General features: G+C 45.1%; 1 protein-coding gene and 1 long non-coding RNA gene across 2 annotated transcripts; both read right to left on the bottom strand.

Moving 5' to 3' along the window:
• Positions 1 to 2,073: 2,073 nt before the first annotated feature.
• Positions 2,074 to 4,580, bottom strand: SOX17 (SRY-box transcription factor 17). Its single transcript, XM_079796211.1, has 2 exons — positions 3,952 to 4,580; positions 2,074 to 3,366 (listed from the first exon to the last, which is right to left on the bottom strand). Exons 1-2 carry the CDS (start codon positions 4,259 to 4,261, stop codon positions 2,447 to 2,449), a joined length of 1,230 nt encoding a protein of 409 aa, XP_079652337.1. The 5' UTR covers positions 4,262 to 4,580; the 3' UTR covers positions 2,074 to 2,446.
• Positions 4,581 to 5,527: 947 nt separating this feature from the next.
• On the bottom strand, positions 5,528 to 8,919 carry LOC307114041. Its single transcript, XR_013814934.1, has 3 exons — positions 8,731 to 8,919; positions 5,994 to 6,057; positions 5,528 to 5,618 (listed from the first exon to the last, which is right to left on the bottom strand). It is a non-coding gene; the product is annotated as an uncharacterized lncRNA (long non-coding RNA).
• Between the last annotated feature and the right edge of the window lie 13,368 nt (positions 8,920 to 22,287).

The following is a 22,287-nucleotide window of genomic DNA, read 5'->3' as shown; positions in this document are numbered from 1 at the left end:
ACCTGTCCCTAGTGAGTACTTAAGAATGTAACTTAATGGGACTTTTGATTCTCCCACCTACGCACTCTTTCTTTTCTTTTCTCTATTTATTTTGTTTAGAGGTGGCAGCCAAGGGTACAACTGAGTCTCATTGGGCCAACCAAGTATTCTCTAAAATGTCCGGTGTGATCTGAACTGGGGACTCAGCCTTGAACTGAGCACGTGAGGCCTCGTGAGGCAGCTGGGAGAAGGCACTCGGGCTGGAAGCAGGACCTGTCTGGGGTCAGAGGAAGAAAACATGTGGAAAAGGGTAGAGCACTAGAGGCAAAAACAAAACAGAGACTTACCTTTCCTCCCTGAAACTTTCTGTTCCAATCATTACATCAGACTGGGGTATCCTAATGCTCGTTTTTGGGGGCTTCTCTTTGAAGTCAGTTAGTCCAACTCTCATAAGAGAAGGAGAAATTTACAGTAACCATGTGCTAAATGTCACCATTAAAATGCCTAGCCCTGTTCATAGTTAGCATTGGTCTCAAGACATGGCGTTTGTGACAGAGGCACTAGCAAAGGGATAAAGTAGGATTCCAGATTTTATTTTTTTAAGATTGAAAAATGACACCCGAGATAAAATATTTGTAGGAACTTTCCCACAAAACGTGAACCCTACCATTCCTCCTGAGAATCTAGCCAACCGTTTCAGCTGGGTCGCCCTCTAACATAAATGCTTCAAGCTATCCCCTTACTCCTTCCTTTTAGCTATAGAAAATTATTAGTATGGAAAGTTAGTTTCTCAACACCAGAATATATTGTAAGTTCTCCCATCGCCCAAGGACATACCCTGGTACAAAGGAAAGCAGCACAAAGGTTGTAAGAACTTAAAACACCAAATTTTTACCATACATGTGGCAGATGAGGGCTCCGTGTCTCCTTCCCTCACTTGCAAAATGGGGAGAATAGCACCTAAGCTCACAGGATTGATCAGCTCCAGCTCAGCACAAAATGGCACAGACAAACCCCTGGCACAGCAAGTGCCCATGACAAGTCATCCGTTTCCTTTATGTCTCAATTTGTAAAATGCGATGGGAAGGGACATGCAATTTGCGCTGCAGCACACAGCAGGGCCGACCCCGCACTTCACACCCCTGACTCAGTTTCTTCTCTGGCATGGCAGCACAGTGATGTCCCAGGGCAGTAGCTTGAGTTGTAACACACAAGTCATCCCTGGATCCCTCCACAGTTTACTGCAGGTGCCAAGAAATGTAATTGGCCACAAACGCAGTGAACCTGTAGTATCAAAATATCCTAATGAAATTATAGATGTTAAGGTTCATTAAAAGTTAAGGTCAAGCCATGGCAAGGTGGCTCAGTTGGTTGGAGCATCATCCCAAATGGTTACAGCACATACATGATGATGGTCAGGGCACATACATAAGTTGCACTCGGGTGCGGGAGGCAACAAATCGATGTTTCTCTCCCTTTCTCTCTCTAAAAATCAATTAAAACAAATCCTTGAGTGAAGATTTATAAAATATGTAAGATCAAAATGCACATTTTATTCCTGTGACTCCTTCAAATTATTTGCAATCCAGTAACACTACTTCCCAAGGTGTAGATATGTGAGGATTATTAAAAGCAAGTTCATTGTTGAGAGGAAATAGAAACACTATTGGTGAAATGCAGATGACAAAAGCAAAACAAAAAACAAAAAGCCTCTTTAAGCAGTTCAAGAAATATAGAAAACCAACTAGAAAACCAAAATTACTTGACCGTTCTCTTCTGGTAAAAATGATACATTAAAATTGAAAGAATTTAAAATGTTAAGATTGACCATTATTTTTTAGAGACTGCGATCACTTGAAATAGGCTCATTCGGTGAGAGTGCTTTACCTAGCAAAAACAAATTACATCAGACTGGGATATCCTAATGTTCATTTTTAGCGCTTCTCTTTGAAGTCAGGCCTCCTCTTATGAGAAAATGAGAAATGTACAGCAACTATGTCCCAAATGTCACCATTAAAATGCCTAGCCCTACTCATAGTTAACACTGGTCTCAAGAAATGGCGTTTGTGACAGAGGCACTAGCGAAGTGAAAAAAGTAGGACTCCAGATTTTATTTTAAGATTTTAAAAAAAATGACACCGTCGACAAAATTTCTGTGATCAATGAAATTTCAGGAAATGGAGCAAGTTGTTCTGGGACAATCAAAAACTGGTAAACCTGAACTTGGAAGCAGGGTTTTTTGGCAAGGACTCTGTGGGAACAAATCTTCACACACACACAGCCTCACATTTTTTTCTCCCCCAACTGTTCAAGTGTCAGACAAAATAAATTACCATAAATTATATGCCAAGGCAACTTCAAAACACAACACAACACAACCTGAGGCTAAGGACTTCCTTAGCTCCCCCGGGAAGTGTGTAACACTGTTGGTGCTTCTGGCCGGCAGGCTGGGTTGAATGGGAGACCGTCAAACGTCAGGGTAGTTGCAGTAATAGACCGCCGAGCTGGCGTCGGACACCACGGAGGAAAGGGCCCCGTGGCTGTCGGGGAGGCTCACACTCGAGTCGTGTCCCTGGTAAGGGAGCCCCATGTCGGGCTTGCACACGTAGTGCAGGTACTGTTCAAATTCCGTGCGGTCCATCTCCCCCAGGAGCTCGCCGGGCTGGCTGGGGTCCGCACCGTCCCGGCAGGACATCGCCTCGGGAGGGGGCGACGGCTGCCCCGGGCCCGGCGGGTGCTGCTGCGGTGGCATCGGGAAGCCGCGCCCGCCGCCGGCCGCGGGCGAGCCCATGGCGCCGTAGTACATGTGTAGGGCGCTGGGGGGCGCTAGGAGGCCCGGCAGGGCATGGCCGCCTGCGGGCTCGGGGCCGAGCCTGGAGTGCATCGGGCCGCCGGACGCGTCCGGGGCCCCCGCGTAGTCCGCGGCCTGCGCGTAGCTGTAGGGACCCGCCGCCGGACAGTCTCCAGGCAGCGGCGCGGCGAAGAAGGCCGGATCCGGGTCCACGCCGTCCAGGGGCGACGTGTCGGGCGTGGGCAGCGGGTAGCCGTCGAGCGGGGGCGCTCCCAGGCCCTGGCAGTCGCGGTAGTGGCCGCCCAGGTGCGGGGGCAGCAGCGGCGCGCCCGCGGGGAAGCCCTGGTCGGGGAAGGGCAGGCCCAGGCCGTCCATGGCCACGCGGCCGCCGCCCTCGGGGCCCAGCGCGGCCGCCTGCGGCTCTGCGAGGCCGTGCAGGAAGCCGCCCTCCACCCGCTTCAGCCGCTTCACCTGCTTGCGCCGCCGCGGCCGGTACTTGTAGTTGGGGTGGTCCTGCATGTGCTGCACGCGCAGCCGCTCGGCCTCCTCCACGAACGGCCGCTTCTCCGCCAGCGTCAGCGCCTTCCACGACTTGCCTGCGGGGCCGTGGGAAGGTGGAGAGGAGCGCGGGGCTTACTTACTAGGCGAGTTCCCTCTCCCGGGCCCCCCTCTCCCCGCCGACCCCGAACTGTGCAACTAGAGGGGTAAGGGGGCCACGTTAAAAAGTGAAAGTAGGGACTCCGGAGGTGGAGCGGAATCCGAGCACATGGGGGGGACACAAGAGATCTAGGGTCTTCTAAGGGCATCATCCCTCCCCGATTGCAGCCTCCTGGGAGCGGCTTCCCGGCTCATCCAAACCCGGTCGTTCGAGGAACTGACAAAGTCTACCCAGGAAAGGGTCAGCCCCGCTCGACGCCAGGGGTGCCCCTCGCCATCCCAGGGATGCGCGGGAAGCCGCCTCTCCAGAGCCCTGGTACCCGCGCTCCGGTCACTCCCGTAGTTGGGACACGGAGGGCCGAGGCTGAACGCCCGTTTAAAAAGCCCGGAGAGCGCGAAGCGGGAGGGGGACGGACTGGCGCCGCGCACCGCCGGCCTCGCTCGGGCGCAGGACCCGCACCCGTTTAGGCTCAAGCCGGCAGGTCCGCGGTCCTCACCACCCAGGGGCGCGCGGTCGGACTCACCCAGCATCTTGCTCAGCTCGGCGTTGTGAAGGTCGGGGTTCTGCTGCGCCAGGCGCTTGCGCTCGTCCTTCGCCCACACCATGAAGGCGTTCATCGGCCGCCGAATGCGAGACTCGCCCTTGCCCCGGCCCGCGGCCCCGGCCGGCGCCCCGCTGCTCGCCGCCGCCGCCTCGCCCTTCACCTTCACGTCCCCGAGGGGACTCAGCGACTCGGCCCAGGAGCAGGGGCCCAGCCCGGCCATCACGGCGGGCAGCGCGATCCGGGTCTGGCTCTGGTCGTCACTGGCGTACCCCGCATCCGGGCTGCTCATGGCGCTCCAGCCCTGCTCCGCGCCCCACAACTCTCGGCTAGACACGCCGCCTCCCCCGATGCGGGGGGGAGGGGGCGGGGAGCGAGAGAGGGAGATGCCACGCGCGGGCTGCCTGAGTCTCCCGGGCCCGAACCCGCCACCGGCGTCCCAGGCCAGTCCCAGCCCAACGCGCAGCCAGCGCCCCCGCCGGCCCAATGACACTGCGGGCACCCCAGGGCTGCGGGGCCTTTTCTGCACCGCTGTGGCCAATGGAGCAGCGGGGGCGGGCCGGTCCGGAGTCCTTAGGCCCACGCCCAGCCGGCCTTCTGAGTCCCCAGTCCCAGCTCAATCCCACGCCCGCCCTTTTCCCCTCCCCAATCCCCCGCACCCCAAAACCTACACCTGCCTGCGGGGAAAACTGGCTGGAGCCGGGCTCTGGCGCCACTGTCCTCTCAGACCCGGAAGGGGGGATTCTTGCAAAACCTTCAGGGGTGCTGGGTAGAAGTAATTGGGTACAGTAATTTGGATCAATACACTAAGCATCCACTCTTGATTGCAGGAGCTAAGACGTTTCAGTGGTGAGGGACTCCACAGGTGTCTTTTTCAAATGTGTTTTACCCAATGCAATAGACACTGTTGATAATAAATAAAAGAGGTTATCTTCCCAATGCACTTGCTTGGTGTATTATATTCAAAATGCTATGTCCGAGGTAAATTTTAATTTTTAAAACAAGGTTAGATATGGAGTGACATTCTGTAGCCAATATCCCGTCATCCAGAAGGATTTAAAGCCTTGGTGCAGAACGAGAACCAACCACTGAAAATGTGTACATGAATGTGTAGTAAACAGTCTTTTCATGTGTATCCAGTAAATAGGCAAGACTTAGTTCTGATTTCGAAAATGTGATAAAAAAAATAAAACAGCAGCAACATTTATCTAAATGTCCATCTTTAGAGGAAAGACAGCCATCCTTTTGAGTGGCAAAATAACTAGCTCTTAGGGGCTGTTTAAGGTCGTTTTGCTGGAGGTATTAAGGATTCCTATATGCTTCTGCAGACAGAAATGAAAATCTGAATGACTATTAAACTTGTGTTTAAACCTGAGAAAACTTCTCAGTGGAATTTTTGAACAAGCCCTCATATTGCACTCATATATATGGCACATGTCACACTGTTCTAGAGCCACCCAAACAGCAAATGATCCTTACAACCCCAGGAGGTGGACACTTTGTATCTTACACGAGAGGAAACAGGCACAGAGAGGCTCAGGAACTTGCCTGAGGTCACAGCATTGGGGAGTAGAGTTCCTCTCGGGTAGTCTGCCTTCAGACCTGGAATTCCCAGTCACTAAGTTGTATGTGTGTATTGGTGTTGTTTTCTAAGGCAATGGAGGAAGGAAACAGTTTTTGCATAATTAGATAACGTCGCAAAGAAATCAATGCATCAAATCTCAAGAACAGATTTTTTTGTGTTGTGTTTACTCTGAAGGGGTGATGAAAAACCAGGGGACCTGGGAAGTAAATGCTGCAGCTTTTTGTGTGCTAGTACAATGACAGAGGAATCGGTCAAGCCTGCTTGTTAGTGGCATCCATAAAAATAAAGAAACACAGAGCTTTGGAAACTGACATTGTCAGGTCTCCAAAACAGTCCCACACACTTATTTTAAGCCAGCTTTCACTGTGTGAGGATCTGTGCACTCTGCCCTACCTCCTCCCCCCCTCTCCCCTCCCCTCCCCCTCCCCCTCCCCCTTACCTGTAGCAACCAGTCTTCATTCTGGGGACAAACTGAGAAAGTATTTCTAGTTCCTGGATCTCTCCTGTTCAGACGAGAAAAAAATAATTAATCTACTTAAGAAAATCTTAGGGAGGCGATGGGTGACTTAAACAAATTTAACCGATTACATACTTTTCCTTTAAAGCTTTATTTATTTCTGGGGAAAAGGGAGGGGGGCATGAACATGAAGCATAATTGCATTGCAAATGGTTATATAAGTAAGGAAATGAGAGAACAAATTAATCCCCCAGTGCCTTTTGCTCCCTGATGTTTCCTGGGCGATCTTCTCTTAACTTTTCTAGAGAGTCATAAAGGTCCTTTCAAAGATGTCAATGTAGAATTTTCTATTAGTGCAAAGTGTTTTTTTTATGAATTAATAAGTATTATCTTCGAATAAAGATTAAAAACACTAAACAAAAGCAATGCCCACTCCAGAATCCATTTGATCGGTCACAATCCACCTTATCGGTCCCATCTATTTGACTAATTCCGTAAGAAATAAAATGAGAACACAATCTAGGTGTGTGAGTCCAAAAATGCATATGCACCCATCTGCCCTTGTACACTTTCTTCATCCTCCGGTTCTATCTCCCCGTCTCCTTTGCGCGGGGAAGTGCCAAGAGCGTGGATAAACTGCCCGGGAAGAAAACCTGGGCTCCCCATGAGTATGTGCCCTTGTGCCTGAGGACTCACGACTGGTTTTTGTTGGGTAAGATGGCTGAGAACCAGGTGAGGGTACTGCATCCACACCTTTGGAGCTTCAGATGTGAGCGCCCCTCCCCCTACTTATAGCATTTCCCCGGAGCGTCATAAAGCACAATTTACTTCCAGTTACCAGGAAGACATGAGGATGCCTTTCCAAGATTCGTCCATCTTACATACCGTTACCTAGACCCAGTTTCTTGTAATGATCATTCATGTGTCATATATTCGGGGGGGGCGGGGGGAGGGCGTTGGGGGCTGCGGCCCCGCAAACCGGTCCCAGCGTGCGGACTCGCTATTTCCGTCTCTAAATGCGGTGTTGGAAGTGGAGCTTAGGACGTTATCGGAGCCAGCCACAAATGCCACATGAAACGCAGCAAACATCCGGAGTGGCTTCCTGCAAGCCTTGCTTTTCTCAACACGAGAGATTTACAGGCGAGGGGGGTGGGGGTGGGGGCAGGAGGAGGGGGGTGATTCAAGCAACTTTCGCGGGGAAGAGCCTTGCACACCGGCTCGCGTTGTCGGCCGGGTGCATTCGCATCGCGCAGTCTAGGATTTCTGGGCACCTGGCTACTAATCGCGCTCCAGGTCCCCAGGCCAGACCCGAGGCTCCAAAAGCTGGGTGAGGAAGCGACTAGCGCGGCCAGGAATTGTGCCCGTTACCCCTCGGGACCTTGGCCAGCAAAGCGCAGAAATCACCGGGTAGGTGAGGAGCTGTGGCTCAGACCCGGAGTTCAAACCGCGCTGTCCCCGGGCTCCTGCGTGACCAGGCAAAGGCTGGGTGACTTCCTGCGGGCTTTTGTGTTGTAGATGCTCAGGAAGCGGGAGCCAGACCCTGGGCACTCCTGTCCCTAGGGGAGGCCGGGGGCACCCAGATGGGTGCGGGTTGGCCCTGAAGAGTCAGTCCGTGGAGGCGGGGAGGGGAGTGCGCGCCGCACACCCCGGGGGAAACGCCGGGGCGGCCTCCAATAAACAATGCTGTCCTTTGGACAAAGAACAACAACAATAAGACCTTTGCACTTATAAATCGCGCGCCCTTGGCGGCCCTCGGGAGCCGGTGGCGAGGCGGGGTGCATCGGAGTGCGGTCCGGGCTCCGCACAGCTCAGGTAGGGCCGCGCAGCCGAACGCCGTCCATTCGCACCGCGCCTCTGGGTACCTTTGGCGTCTCCTCCCTGTCCCTGGGCCAGTCCCCCTAGGGTCCGGGAAGCGAGATCCGAGGTCTGGAGAGGTGAGGAGGAAGGAGTGGTGGGGTAGATCGCGACCACCCACTCCGGCGCTGCTCAGCACCCTCACCCCCACCCCGGGGAGGCCCCGAGGGTCCGACCCCCGCCGCGTCCCTCGCACCTGGCGCCTCCGCTCTGCCCTTCTGCTGCCGCGGCTGGCTTCTCCCGCCGGAGCAGAAAGAAGGCCTCGGCTAGAGGGTCTTTGGGGACACTTGTTCCGTTCCGAAAGAGGGTAGGCGGCAGGCGTGCGTCCAGGGTTCACTCCCTTTCTCACTCTCTGCCCCCTGCATCTCTCCCCAGTTCACCGACCCCTCCAGGCCACCCCGGACCCCTTCCTGGCAGCGGGCGACAACTCGACCGTAACCCTGTTCCCGCTTGGCCCCGCCTGGGGTTTGCACAGGCAAAGCAGGAAATGTGCTGTTCCCGGTCCACTTCCCTGCTCAGAACTCGTCCGCGGGGGTGTTTCTTAGATACCCTCCCTCCCCCCCCCCAGTCCCCGCTGTGGTCCCGGGTTGAAGTGTGGGCGCCTTCCCTTTATTTTCTGAATCTGGGAACCTCTGACGTGTGTGTGTGTGTGTGTGTGTGTGTGTGTGTGTGTGTGTGTGTGTGTGTGTGACTGTGTGATGGGGGAGCCTTGGGTGTAAGGGAGAAGCAGCCAGCTCATTCCCTGAGACAAATTACACACACACCGCCCAGCCCAGTCCCTTCACATCTGCCTCCTCCCTTTACAGGGGATTTCAATAACGCCATGGCTTCCATGCACCCAGTTCTGCTAACCTCCGACTCTCACCTTATTCACACCCTAGAAGAGGCCAGGCTTCCCCTGTAGAGTTCTCTCAACGGACCAGACAGCCTCTTATCAGTAGCATATCCACTCGCACTCCCACCCAAAGGAGAGCAGACACGGCCCCTGCCTCGGAGGAATGTACAATGCAGGACCTCCCTGACTTGTTCACTCCCAGCTGGGTGTTCTAAGGCCTGTTCCACCGTAATTCCCCACCCCACCCCCACCCCACCCCCGCATGTGGAGGTGATGCTGACATCAGTAGGTCAAGCACTTTGAGATATTTTTTCTAGTAGAGGTAATAGGTTGCCTTTCCACCCCAAGAACTCTGGCTTGCCAAGTTTCCCAAGTCAGCAGGGCTGGATTTTGCCAGGGGTTGCTTTAGGGCACGGTGCATTCTGTGACCATGGAAGTGATCAAAGTTAATAGATCCTAGGACAGACCACTCCCGACAGCTCTGTGCTGCTTTAGCCACAAACATATATCAGGTTTTAAAACTGTACCTGAATTCGCTTTCAAATAACAGGAGAGACGATGTTAGGCATCCTTGCTGGATTTCTTTGCAGTCATTCTTCAGTTGACCTCTGTTAACCTGAATTTTCCTCTCTGTCCATTCCTTGGACCTTGCTAACTATTTGTCAATACTCTTTAACAGCAACACAGGGACTTTGGTTCATTTCATCTTTCTATTCCTTCAGCAGTCCATTGGTATTCAATAAATGCTTATGGATACTATCATGGTTGTCCTTTTTGATAGTCATATGGTCATCTCCCTCAAGGCAAGGCACTAAGAATTAACTCTATAAACCTCAGCAAACACTCAGTTTTCATCTCAGACACGTCTGTGCAGGCCATGTGATCATCTGACTTTGAGGCCTGCACTTTCTCCCTCACCCTCTCCTTCACCAGGAGTCCAGCCTCCAACCATTAAGCACCTGAAATCCCACCTCTTCTTAGGATGAAGTCTTATTATTGCTTTTCTGAACTCATTCGACATGGAACTCCAGGCCAAGAATCTACACTGAAAATTTTGTGTGTGGATATAATGCATAAGCAAATTTCTATCTTTGGGGATTTTTAAACACCAGCATCTTTAGTATTGATTTCTTCATAATCACAGAGGACAGTTTACAAAGCAGTTTCAACATACATTAACTAGTCTGATCCTCATGATAGCCTTGGAGGTAGGCAGCCTTTGTTATTATCCTCAATTTTCAGAAGAGGAGATTGAGCCTGAAAAAAGATTGGTGACTTGTTTACTTGGGCCACTTGTTTGTCCTTGCTGGTAACTGGAGTGGGTCCTGTTTTGAATTTCTTTCCATGCCATGTCTATAGCTAATGAAGAACCTGCTGGGATTTGTAGGCACTAAACAAAGACAGTGATAGGTAGAGATAGATTAAGGACCCTTGGAACAGAAACTTCTAGAGTTGTCCCTAACCAGGTCATGATTAAATATTTAATATCAGTGATGCAGGGCGGTAACAAGAAAGCATTTTCATTTCAGAGACCTACAATTAGGTATTTTTATTAGATCACATAGTCTAAGCCCTAGATGACATCTCAGTTATTTTGAGTATTATTTCATACAAATTCTAATTCAGCTGAAAAAAAATGAAAACAGTTCAAAATTATATGGGAATAAAGTTCAAATAAAAGGAAGTTGAGGTCTCCAAAGTGTACTTCACACTCATTCAGACAGAGACCATTAATGATACTGAATTGTTGTGGTCTCATCACATGTTTAAGGTCTATTGATGTTGGTCTCCTCTAGACTTACTGCTAACTGAGCCTTTAAGGCATAAAAACATATACATAGCAGCTAGATAAAGTAAATTCTCTCCATTCTTACTGTTGTTTAGAAGAGAAATGGGTGGCAAATATTATCAATTCTTTTTTTACAAAGTGGAAAATTCAGGCACAGAGCGATCGGATAATTTCTTAGTGCTTCCAAATCAGTCTAAGAGACAAGAGAATGATCTATTCATTTAATCGACAGATAATTCTCCAGCATCTGTAAGTCTGAGGCTCTGTGCAGCATGGCACACTACTTATGAGCACAAATTTGGGAATTGAACTGCTTGGGATTGAATCCTAGTTCTACAGTGCCCAGCTGTGCATCCTTGAACATACTACTTCACGTCTCTGGACTCACTGTATAAAGTGGAGGATAATTATAGTAATGACCTCAGAGAGTTTTATGAGGATAAAGTGAGTTAATTGTTCATGAGCTGCTTAGAATAGGGGCTGGTACACAGTAAGTGCTACACAGGTACTTAATAATAAAATAAAATTTAAATTAATGCATGCTAGTATCTGAGAATATCTTGGGTGAATAAATAAGAAAAACCTACCCTACTACTGAAGGTAAATGTATTGTAACAACTAAACAAATGTTCTCAAGAAAAAAATTAATAGAATTTGATAATATTGTGGCATCTATTTATAACTAGTAATAACTAATGTCATCCGTTAATAAAAATTGTTCCTGGCATTAGCAAAAGCTTTCAGAGAGGCCCATAAACTACTGTGCATTTTCTAATTGCATTTGAATGTGAACATTTTTACTTTGTTGGTAAAACTTTTTGCTTTATGTGTCAGTCTTCTAAACCTATGTTAAGACTGAAAAGGAAAAAATACACTGAATTGTAAAACATCCAGTATTCCATTAGAAAAATCTTTGCAATGCAGAGAGACACCTTGCAATCAGCACTTTCCTAGGTAGGACTAGATTCTTCTTCTAAAGGCATGGAGACAACGTTTAATTTTGATACTATGTCGGGTACACATGTATTTAAAGGAAGAGTAACCCAAGATATGCAAACTTTGCCTCGATCTTTCAGCACAGTATAACGAAAAGATTCTAAATTCTAGTCTTGGTTATTCAATAACTTGGTACCAGGTAAACTAGTCACTAAATTGCCTCATTCTCTTAAAAAATTATTTTCTTTAAAAATGAAGGGGAGGCCATAACCGGTTTGGCTCTGTAGATGGAGTGTCAGCCTGCGGACTGGGTGGTCCCAGGTTCGATTCCGGTCAAAGGGCGTATACCTTGGTTGGGGGCACATCCCCAGTGGGGGGGTGTGCAGGAGGCAGCTGATCGATGTTTCTCTCTCATCGATGTTTCTGGCTCTCTATCCCTCTCCCTTCCTCTCTGTAAAAAATCAATAAAAATATATTTTTAAAAAATGAAGGGGAAAAAAGATCTGACCTCTTCCTAAATTTTCCAGATAAAGAAGTGAGTAAAAAATCCCAAAGACTTTTGCAAGGTAAAAACGCTGAGTAAAAGTGTGCTAGTGTGTGTGTATGTGTGTCTGGAAGTCTGGGTATATATGCTTTTAAAGAAAGTTCTTTGTACAGAAAAATTTAGCAAATTAAGATAAAATGAAAGTAGGGATTACAAAGAAGACTCTACTGCTTTTAATTATAATGGAATGCTGCTGTTTTTAGATGCAAAGTGGTTTCCCCCCACCCCCCCTTTTAATTACTGCACAGAAGGTTCCATCTTTATTTCAGGGCAAAGCAAATTCTATTTTTTATAAATTTAGGCTATAAATTTACTGGATAGCCATTATTTTAGTAAAGCTAATAGATTATTTCAGTAGTCAATTTAAAACTAAAATTTGAAGACAAATAGACAACTCTTTCTTTGTGACATTTTATTATTATGTAACACTAGGGGCCCAGTGCACGAATTCATGCACCTTGAAAGGAACTGTGGACCATAAGACTGCAGTAGGCACAGGGGCGGGTCTCAGTCCATCCTCCACTCCCCCTCTAGGCCCCTCCCGCCGCGGCCCAGGTCCCCTGGTCCCCTGTCTGCCAGCAGCCCCGCTCCTGCCGCTGCTCCCACATGCTGAAGGTGACGGCCCCACTCTCACCTGCTGATGGCACGGAGCGATTGGGACTGGTGCTGTCAGTGGGTGCAAACAGCAGCTATTGCCCCGATTGCCCCTCAGGAGCAGGGGGAGGTGGAGAAGCCCTCAGGGACGATCTGGACTGGCAGCTGCCTCTCACACCCGCTGATAGCGCCGAGTGATCGGGACTGGCACCGGGCACTGGCAGTGGGTGCGAGTGGCGTCTCTGGCACCGGCAGCAGGTGCGAGCGGGACTGGTGCTGGCAGCTGGTGTGAGCACCAGGTGGGACCACAGTGTGCGGGAGAAAAGAGTTTTCAGTAACCACCAGAGGCTCACCCCAAAGACAGCGACCGGCTGCTGTTTTTAGATGCCCCACCTTGGTCTGGTGCCCCCGCTCACCTGCTCCACCATCCTGCCACAGCCAATGCCTGCCATGTTCCGCATACGCCCCCTGGAAGTTAGTGCACGTCATAGCGACCGGTTGTTTAGTTGTTTGGTTGTTCTGGTTGTTACACCATTCAGTCTATTTGCATATTGGCCTTTTATTATATAGAATTTTCCTGGAACTCACCTGACATTTGTGGACTTCTGGGGCTGAAAAAGACTACGTATCCCACTCCCTGCTTTCCAGGTTCTATAAAATTATTCCAGTGGGAGTTTGGAAACATGGAAATGTTTTAAATAGGAAATATCACATATTGAACTATTATAAAAGCACTTGTTACTTGTACGGCTATATAAAGACACAGGTATTCTTATTAAATCATTTATTTTGAAGTAATTGCAAACCTACAAGAAAGTTGTAAGAACAGTGTAAAGTACTCTACCACCTTCACTGAGATTCTCTATCACTTTTGCTCCATCTCTATCTAAAAAACAAAAATGTTTCTCCACATTTGCTCTAAGTCTAAAAATATGTAAACATCTAAAAAGATTAAATAAATATATGTAATTAATATATAATAGATATATTATCATAACATATTAACATATACCAATACATTATAGATACTACATAAATACATAAAACATCAATATACTATGTTATATATAAAACATATTTATGTATAGATGTATGTCATTAGCCTTTTATTGAACCATTTGAGAGCAAGTTGTGACATGATGTTCTACTCACTCTAATTACTCCATATGATGCTCTCCATATAACCACCAAATAACCAAACAAATTAGGAAATTAACATTACTACCACACATTACTATCAGCTAAGCTACATGCCCAATTCAAAGCTTGCAAATTGTTCCAACAAAGTCTCCTTTTTCTTTCTGGTCCAACATTGAATCCATGCTCACACACTGCATTTACTAGTAGTTATCATGTCTCTTCAGACTTCCATCTGGAACAGTTCCTCATTCTTTCCCCGTCTCCTTTACCTTGTATCATTTGAAGAGTGCAGGACTTTTATTCCAAAGGATGCACCACAACCAGGTTTGTCTGACATCGGCTCATGCATTCTTGGCAGGAAAATTACAGAAATGTGAGGTGGTCTCCTTTGGGCATAACAAGGGAGGCCAGAAGTCAGCCCTTATCACTGGTAAATTAACCTCGATTGCTTGATCAAATTGGTATCTACCCAGTTACTGTGCCATTATACTATTATCTAATCCTCATCAAACCTCCACTCACCTGCCTTAAGCATCACTTAAATGGGTGACAAATGGTGGTTTTCTTCCTTTTTTTTTTTTAATGTTCACACCCATTTATTTTTCCCCCCAATGGTTTTTTAATTGATTCTAAAAAGAAAGAGAGGGAAGGAGAGGAAGAGAGAGAGAAACATGGATTGGCTGCCTCCTGCATGCCCCCTACTGGGGATGGAGCCTTGCAACCTGGGCATGTGCCCTGACCCGGAATCCAACTGGAGACTTTTTTAGTGTATGGGACAATGTTCAACCAATTGAGTCACATCAGCCAGGACAACAATTGGTGGTTATTTATCCAATCTACTGTAAAGAAGTTTTCCTTCTTTCATTTATTCATTTATTTATTTATATATATCAGTATAGATTCATGGATTTCTTCTTTATTCGATGGTTCAGCATCCTTAACCAATATTATTTGTTTTATTTAGGCAGCAGGGCACCTTCCAAGCTGGTTCCTGTAACCTTTTGATATGTTCCTATCATTCTTTAATCATTCCTTTCTTTTTGGCACTAACATGATATTCCAGGCTCATCTTGTACTGTCTGTGTCGTGCCCTGATTCAGTGATTTCTCCAAGGAATCAAGAGGATCATTTAGTGAAAGGTGACATTTAGAAACCAAGATGTGGGTTCTCATCAACATTGGGGTACCATCACTTCTACTAGTAGATACTCTCAGTAGACGGAGCTAGGAAACATATGCATATATTGTGCATGTACAGATACACACCTGTATCTATAACTATTTCTATATTTACTTCTAAAAACTATTAAAACTATGAGTGAATTGATGCTAACTCCAACCCAACATCTCAGGTTTTTGCTAGCCTGCTACCTTTCCATGTTTGTAAATCCCTTTTCTAACATAAGAAACCTGGCTTCCATTACTCTCACTATGTCCACATATTTGCTCACTGTAATCAGTCTTCCAGCTACTCCACCTGTCTGCTCTGGGATCCCCTTTTCTAGTCTTCCAGGCACACTGCTACCTCAGTGTAGCTCTCCCCAGCATTCAATGTTTTCCATGTTTGGAAGCAAGGGAAGGAAATAATTTGTTCTAATGTGACCATAAACTAAAATATCAAAGTTTTCTTCTTTACTATCTTTACTTACTAGAAAGATCCTCAAGAATAAATTAAAAGCAAAATCACAAGGTATTATTTTTGTTTGTTTTGTATGGGACTGCCTATACTTTTGAAATTATAAGATAGTACATTTAAAACAAAACAAAAAAAAAACACGTGTTCTTTGGGTTTCAGTCATGGCTAAAGCAAAACTAGTATTTCTTTTACTCAAGGTATAAGGCAGAAATAGAAATAAGTATTACATAATATTTTCCAGAAGTGTTCATAGAATTTGTGGCAACTTTGAGGAAATACTTCATAAACATATTGTTTCTCCCCTCTGTCAGCTACACACACACACACACACACACACACACACACACACACACACACACACACACATTACTCTCCATGATCTTAAACACCCCCCCCCCCAAATAATAATGCATAACGTCAGATTTCATGACTTGCCCAAAGTGCAGAGGTTGGCCAATCTAATTTACTCTGCTTCTATGCATCATTGAGTTCCCATGAGTCATTTCCATCTTCAGGGTGAGAGAGGAAAAGAAAGTTCAGTGGAACTATATTAAAATGCAGACCAGCCAGTGAGCCTCCAAATCAGGCTCAGCTCCTACCTGAACTGCATCTTCCAGGACTCCGATCTCTCAGTGTAGCTCAGGGGATGCGCTCCTGGCAGCCTCTGCCGCCCTGACAGTGAGCAGGTCAAGTTCAGCTGCAATAGACAGCCCAGGGCACATCACAGGCTCTTCTCTCCTTGGCAGATCTCCTCTCCCTTTAGAAACTGACGGAGGAAATTCTTACTGGGGCCTTTCTACAGAGAAGGGGATGATAAAAGCTAGAGCTAGAAGGAGCAGCCTCTGGTTAAGTAAAGGCTACAAGCATGCATGATTTAACAAATAGGAATCATTTGTGTATGCGTCAACTGGGTTGGTCATTGTATGTAGTAAAACCTTCAAAACAGACCTAATAGATCAATGTGGCTTTAGGATAGTTGTTCAAATTGAAGCTTTAATTTTTTTAGCAGATTAAGTCTTCAATAGTTGAAGGGCCTTTGCTAATTTGATTTTGCCAATTCTTACTTTATTCTACTTAACAAATTAATTATAAATAGCTATCTATAAAGATAATTAATGTAAATATTTTAAAAAATTTTAAATTGCTTTTAGAGTGAGAGAAACATTAGTTTGTTGTTCCATTTATTTATGCATTCATTAGTTGATTCTTCTAGATGCCTGACCAGGGATCAAACCCCAAACCTTGGGGTATTGGGGACGATGCTCTAATTGAGCTACCTGACCAGGGCTTAATGTAAATAAATTCCAACATTTTGCCTAGCATTTGATTTGGCTATGATTTTAATGAACATTTCTGATACACATTCATAACATATAATCACCAATTCTAGTTCAATCACATGCAAATATCCTATCCATCATGGTAGCCCATGTGGTCCCACACAAACTGGCTCTTTCTATCTCCTTACTCCCATTTCTCGCTATTCTTTGTCCCCATCACTATATTCTCAACAACTGGCCTCTGGCTGTTCCTAAAACATGCTGAGCTCTTTCCCCTTCAAAGCATATGTTCTCTTTCCTCTGCATAGAACCAAGGTCCCCAATATTTTTTATGGTTAGCTCCCTCATTCTATGACACTTACCCTGAGAGACCATCCTACCTAAAATAGCCAATTTGTCTGCCACCTCCCCCACAAACTTGTCACCTGCTTTATAATTTCTTAAAGCACTCATTATTAGCAGTCTTATTTTATGTTTGTTTATTGTCTAGCCCTCTCCCCATTAAAATGCTGGCTTCCTGAGACATGTTCTGTGATGTGCCTGCTGTATCCCTGTGCCCAGAACAGTTAGTGATTGTTACGTCATGGGAGCTCAACAGAGTGGTTGAATGAATGAAAGATCGCCTGAGACTGAGGTCCTTAAAGGATTTCCCCTATGTCTTCAGAGGGACCAGAACTGGGGACACTTTTGACTGCTAGTTAGTTTTTTACTATGCATTTTCATGTCCTTTCTTTAAAAACAAAAAGCACCCTTCCCTCTTAGAGTTTTTATTGCAGCTTCATTATATCACTTTAAGAGGAGGAATGTTCCCCGTGGACATGTGTTTCATTAACAGTATTATCTCACCGCGTCACTAAGACTTTCCAAAAGAAGGGTGATGGTTATAAGAGCCTCTAAATAATTTTGACTGATTAGATATCTTAATCCAGTTGCCAGTTAATTGTGTTTGTTTGTGATTAAGAATATGATTTTCACCTACTCTCCCCCCACAATCTCCCTCTGTTTGGAAAGAGCCAATCTTCCCGCCCACTTCATATCTGCCGCCAGCTCTTTGAAGGTGTTTGCGGAGGGGATGAGACCACAGCTATCACCTGGAGCCAGGAGCTGGGAAGAAGGAATCTCTGTCAAGCCACCTGCAGGTTGACTAAGAAAGGTCCCTACGCCCATGGCAAACAATGGGGAGATCTGAGGGCAGGCGCCCTGTCCCTTCCCCACCCCCCCTCTCTATGCCCAGGCCACTATTTCGAGGGAGAAAATGACTTCTACGTGATACGCTGAAATGCTGATAAAAGTGAAATTTTCTTTAAAGCAGGGCTTCTCAAACTGTCTGTGGAGAGAGATCAGATTTTTTCCTTTATTTCCAATCTGTCACACAATGAAACTTAAAATACAGGGGGGAAAAATCACTAGAAAAATAATTTTTTTTTTGGTATTTTGTGCAAAATACAAGCTTCCATTTTTTAGAAGGTTCAGCAGACATCAGATTAATCTCAAATTGCTACCAAAGTTCCAACCTATTTACTTGCAGTTTCTCTGCCTCCGCTGCAGGCCAGCACAGACAGGTGGCAGGCAGTCCCACCCTCAGGCAGTCCCAGGCCTCAGCCTCAGCCTCTTGCAGAAAGAGCAGGGCCTTAAAACAGCAGCCCTTTTTTCATTTTCATTTTAGGTTCCTATTTATTTATTTATTTTTTTAATAAAGGAGATATCAAACTGATTATAAAAATGACATTAGATGAAAACTTCTACCATTAACAGGCACTCAATCAACAAAAAAACCATTTATTGACATACTGACTGTTGAACAAGGAGGTTATTTATGAGACAAGCGACCCTGCCCGCCTCCGTGTGGTGAGTGGAGGTGGGGATGCCTTCAGTTCCTCTGCGGGGATTTGGTGAAGGTGTGGAAGAGGGGAGAGGATTGAAAAGCGGCCTTGGTGGTAAGGAGGATTGGACCATTTAGATTAACGTGATCTTCCAGTAACCTGCTTTTAAGGCATGGATTTGAATTCTTTCTTTTGCTGCCAAAAATTTAAACCTATATTCCTATATTATTAACCTCAGCTATTCCTACACATCATATATATGTTTCCTTTTACCAGTGAAGAAACTGAAGTTTCTATTGCTAGTTTGGGGACTCTGGTGCCAGAAGCCAAAGCTAAAGGATGTAGTCCTTTACCGACAGCGTTTAGAGCTATGACAGCACACGCTGAAGTGTGCTGCTTTGTAAATGGTGTAGTAGGCTCACTCCAGGTGCCTGTTGTCTTTCCAATGAGATCAGGCTTTTTGGCCAAACTCTCCTCATACCCATCCCCAACTCATTCTAACCTCTAACTTTGTAAATACATTTGGAATTCTGGCTGCCAAAAATTCCTTTAATTCCCATTTTTCTGCAAAAAGCCTGATTCTTTCCCCGTCCTATTAGCCACTGTATTATTCCTCCACTGCTTGGAGGACTCCAGTTCCCTTAGGTTACTATGAACATTCCGGCCTGGCTTGAATTTAGGACAATGTGCTTTTTATTCATGTTTTTAATATATTTTTATTGATTTCAGAGAAGAAGGGAGAGGGAGAGAAAGATAGAAACATCAATGATGAGAGGGAATCATTGATCGGCTGACTCCTGCACGCCCCCTACTGGGGATAGAGCCCACAATCACGGGCATGTGCCCTGACCAGGAATTGAACCATGACCTCCTGGTTCATAGGTCAACTCTCAACCACTGAGCCCCGCCCTCCGGGCTATTCAGTATTTTTGCAGTGATACTTTCTATGTCCATAGACTAACTTTGAATAACAAATATGGTAACACATTATCCTAAATTTGGTTTATTATCATAAACTCCTAGGAGAGCATGCTCCAAGCAGTTGCCCAAACTCCTCACAAGAGAGATTCTACTCAGTCTGGAGAGGGCTCTGGGAATCTGTATCACAAGCATCTTAGTGGTCCTGGAAAACATTGCTTTAACACGTTAGAAATAGTAAATTGTTAATGATACACAATAGAATTGTTGCACCACAGAGGAAAACTGTACTGTATGCCAATTTAAATTTACAGCACACTGAATGCTATTATTTCTAAAAAAGCTGCGGGTCCTGAGAAAGGACATGCCAACCAAAAAGGGCTCTTGGAGGCTAACGGGGATCCAATTTAAAAGCAGAGCCTAGCAGTGGTGTTTCTCACTCACAGAAACTACACTTCAGGGAGAAGCCTGCACTGAATTGCCTACCTTCACTATTCTGCTGTCTGAACCAGCCCTTATAAAGGAGTTCCTGTAATTGTATTTCAACCAGTAGGACGGAGACTTTCCCCATCCAATCAGAGCTGTGCAGGTAACTCCCCCACACCTTTTGCATCTTCACTGACCAATCAGAGTGGCTCCATTCTGACCAATCAGGACAGTGCTTTTTGGACCAGTCAAACTCTGAGGACTTGGAGTCCTCATTTGCATGAGGGGGGGGACAGTCAGGGATGGGAGTAGCAATTTCTCTCTCTGTAAATCAGCTCCTCTCTGACTAGCTGGAGAGCCATCTAGACCCAGGGCCACCTCACAGCTGTGCTGTATCATAATTGAGCTGTAACATTATTGAACTGTTCCATAGCTGTGCTGTTCTCATAGTCATGTTGTACCACATTTGAGCTGTCTTGTGCTGAATAAAATTTTCTTCTTCACTGCACCCCAAAACTGGGGATTCCTGTTGGTGTTGAATTGGTGTCAACGACTTAACTGTTGAAAAAGTAAATAAGCAAAAAGCTATCTTAGGTTCTTAGCCTCTGATTATTTGTCAAAAAAATTTTTTTTCAAAGGAAAGGATCTTTAACTTCATCTTATCACTTTTTTTCCCCACAAAACAGAGTTAGACTGGGCCATGTTTAATGCCTTTCACCAAAGGGCAAAAATAATGACTCAAAGCTTTCTTGAGATACATCTCCTGTGATTCCCTCCAGGAAGAATAAATTATGCATTTAATAGCTATTTTTCCATAATTTTATTAACAGTCCAGGCCATAGTATATTGTAGTTGGTTATTTTTGTTAAAATTGACCTCCTGCCATATTCTTCTTTATACCACTTTGTACCTGTTTATACCATTTGGGACACAAAGTAAGGTGTTTAACAAATACTGATTATAGTTCCAATGTTATAAGAATGGTGGAAAAGGACTGTTTCCTGTGTGTTTATTTCAGTTCATTTAAGTTGCTACCTCTTAAGATTTCATGCTTTACTGGACACACATAAAAAATCATCTGGTCTATATCAAATACCTATCTCCCACAGAATTAACCCCTGGGTTTTAAGTAATTTTAAGAAGATTCAAAATGGCAAATTTTTTATAAGCATACCATTTATTATGTAAATCTAATTAAATAATATTTTATTGCTGCAGCAAAAGACATTGAAAACATTTAGACATTTAATTAATAAATGGGTATGGATAAGGGATGTGTAGATTTTTTTGTACAATTTTTATTTTAGTAACTCTTCAGTAAGTTTGAAATCATTCCCAAATGCAAGTGTTTTTGTTTTGTTTTTTAATTAGATGTTAAACCTTGAAAACACATTATACTAAGTGAAAAAGGCCAATCACAAAGGACCACAAGTTGCATGATTTAATTTATATGAAATGTCTAGAATAGGTAAACCTGTAGACAGAATATAGATTATTGATGCCTTAGAGGTGGTGTGGGTATAGAGGAGCAGGGGTGAAGTGATGGCTAAAACGTATGGGGTTACTTTTCAGGTTAATGAAAACATTGTCAACTTGATTGTGCTGATGATTGCACAACTCTAAATTTACTAAAAACCACTGAATTGTACACTTAAGTAGGTGAATTATATAGTATGTAAATGAAATCTCAACAAAGCTGTTATTTAAAAAAAATAGAAATCGGAGACAATCTAGAAAAGACACAGATATTAAAAGTTTGTTTGAAATTAAAAACTGGTTGGAAGATGCAGTCACTTTAGATAACACCAATCAAGCTATCATTCCCTCTTCCTCCTCCTACCCCACTCAGGCACATTTCCACATTAGCAGTAAATGGATTATCTTCTCTCCAGAGTAGTTAATAGAAAAATGTGCTAGCACATAAACTAATTGATTTATGATTAGCCATGGGATCATTTTAACACCTGCAAGTTTGATTTTAAACTTTATCTACTAATTTGTGTCTTATTTTCAAGTTGAATTCATGGGTACTATTGAAAGAGATTTGGTTTAAAGCTTTATACAAATCTACTTTAGAATCCTAAATGAGATATTTCCTCTCTTCCCACCTTCCTGTCTGAAATGGGTAAAATGAGTTTTCACTCTCTGTCTTATTAAGATTAAATGGCAATTAAGATTTGTGGCAGGAATACTGATAAAAATTTTTAAAAGAAAGGTAAGTTTATCTTAATCAAATTTAAAAAGACACTTAGGTAATTGAAGGAATGAGAAGAAAACGTTCACATACAACCCTCATTTGTTTCTCTAATACATGTTAGTGTATTTTTAACAGATATTATCTCTCACTTATTTTGGGACTCGAGATATTTCAGAAAAATTTTGCATAATGTTCAGTGATATTAAGTAAGATTGGGGCTTAAGTGAGTTTGAAAAAATATTTGTGTAGGAGAAAATTATCATCAGTAATGAATATTTCATTTTTTTTTTTTTTTACATATGAAG

This window comes from Cnephaeus nilssonii, assembly GCF_951640355.1.
Source record: "Cnephaeus nilssonii genome assembly, chromosome: 18".
Taxonomy (NCBI): domain Eukaryota; kingdom Metazoa; phylum Chordata; class Mammalia; order Chiroptera; family Vespertilionidae; genus Cnephaeus; species Cnephaeus nilssonii.
This window is presented reverse-complemented; position numbering and strand designations above follow the sequence as displayed.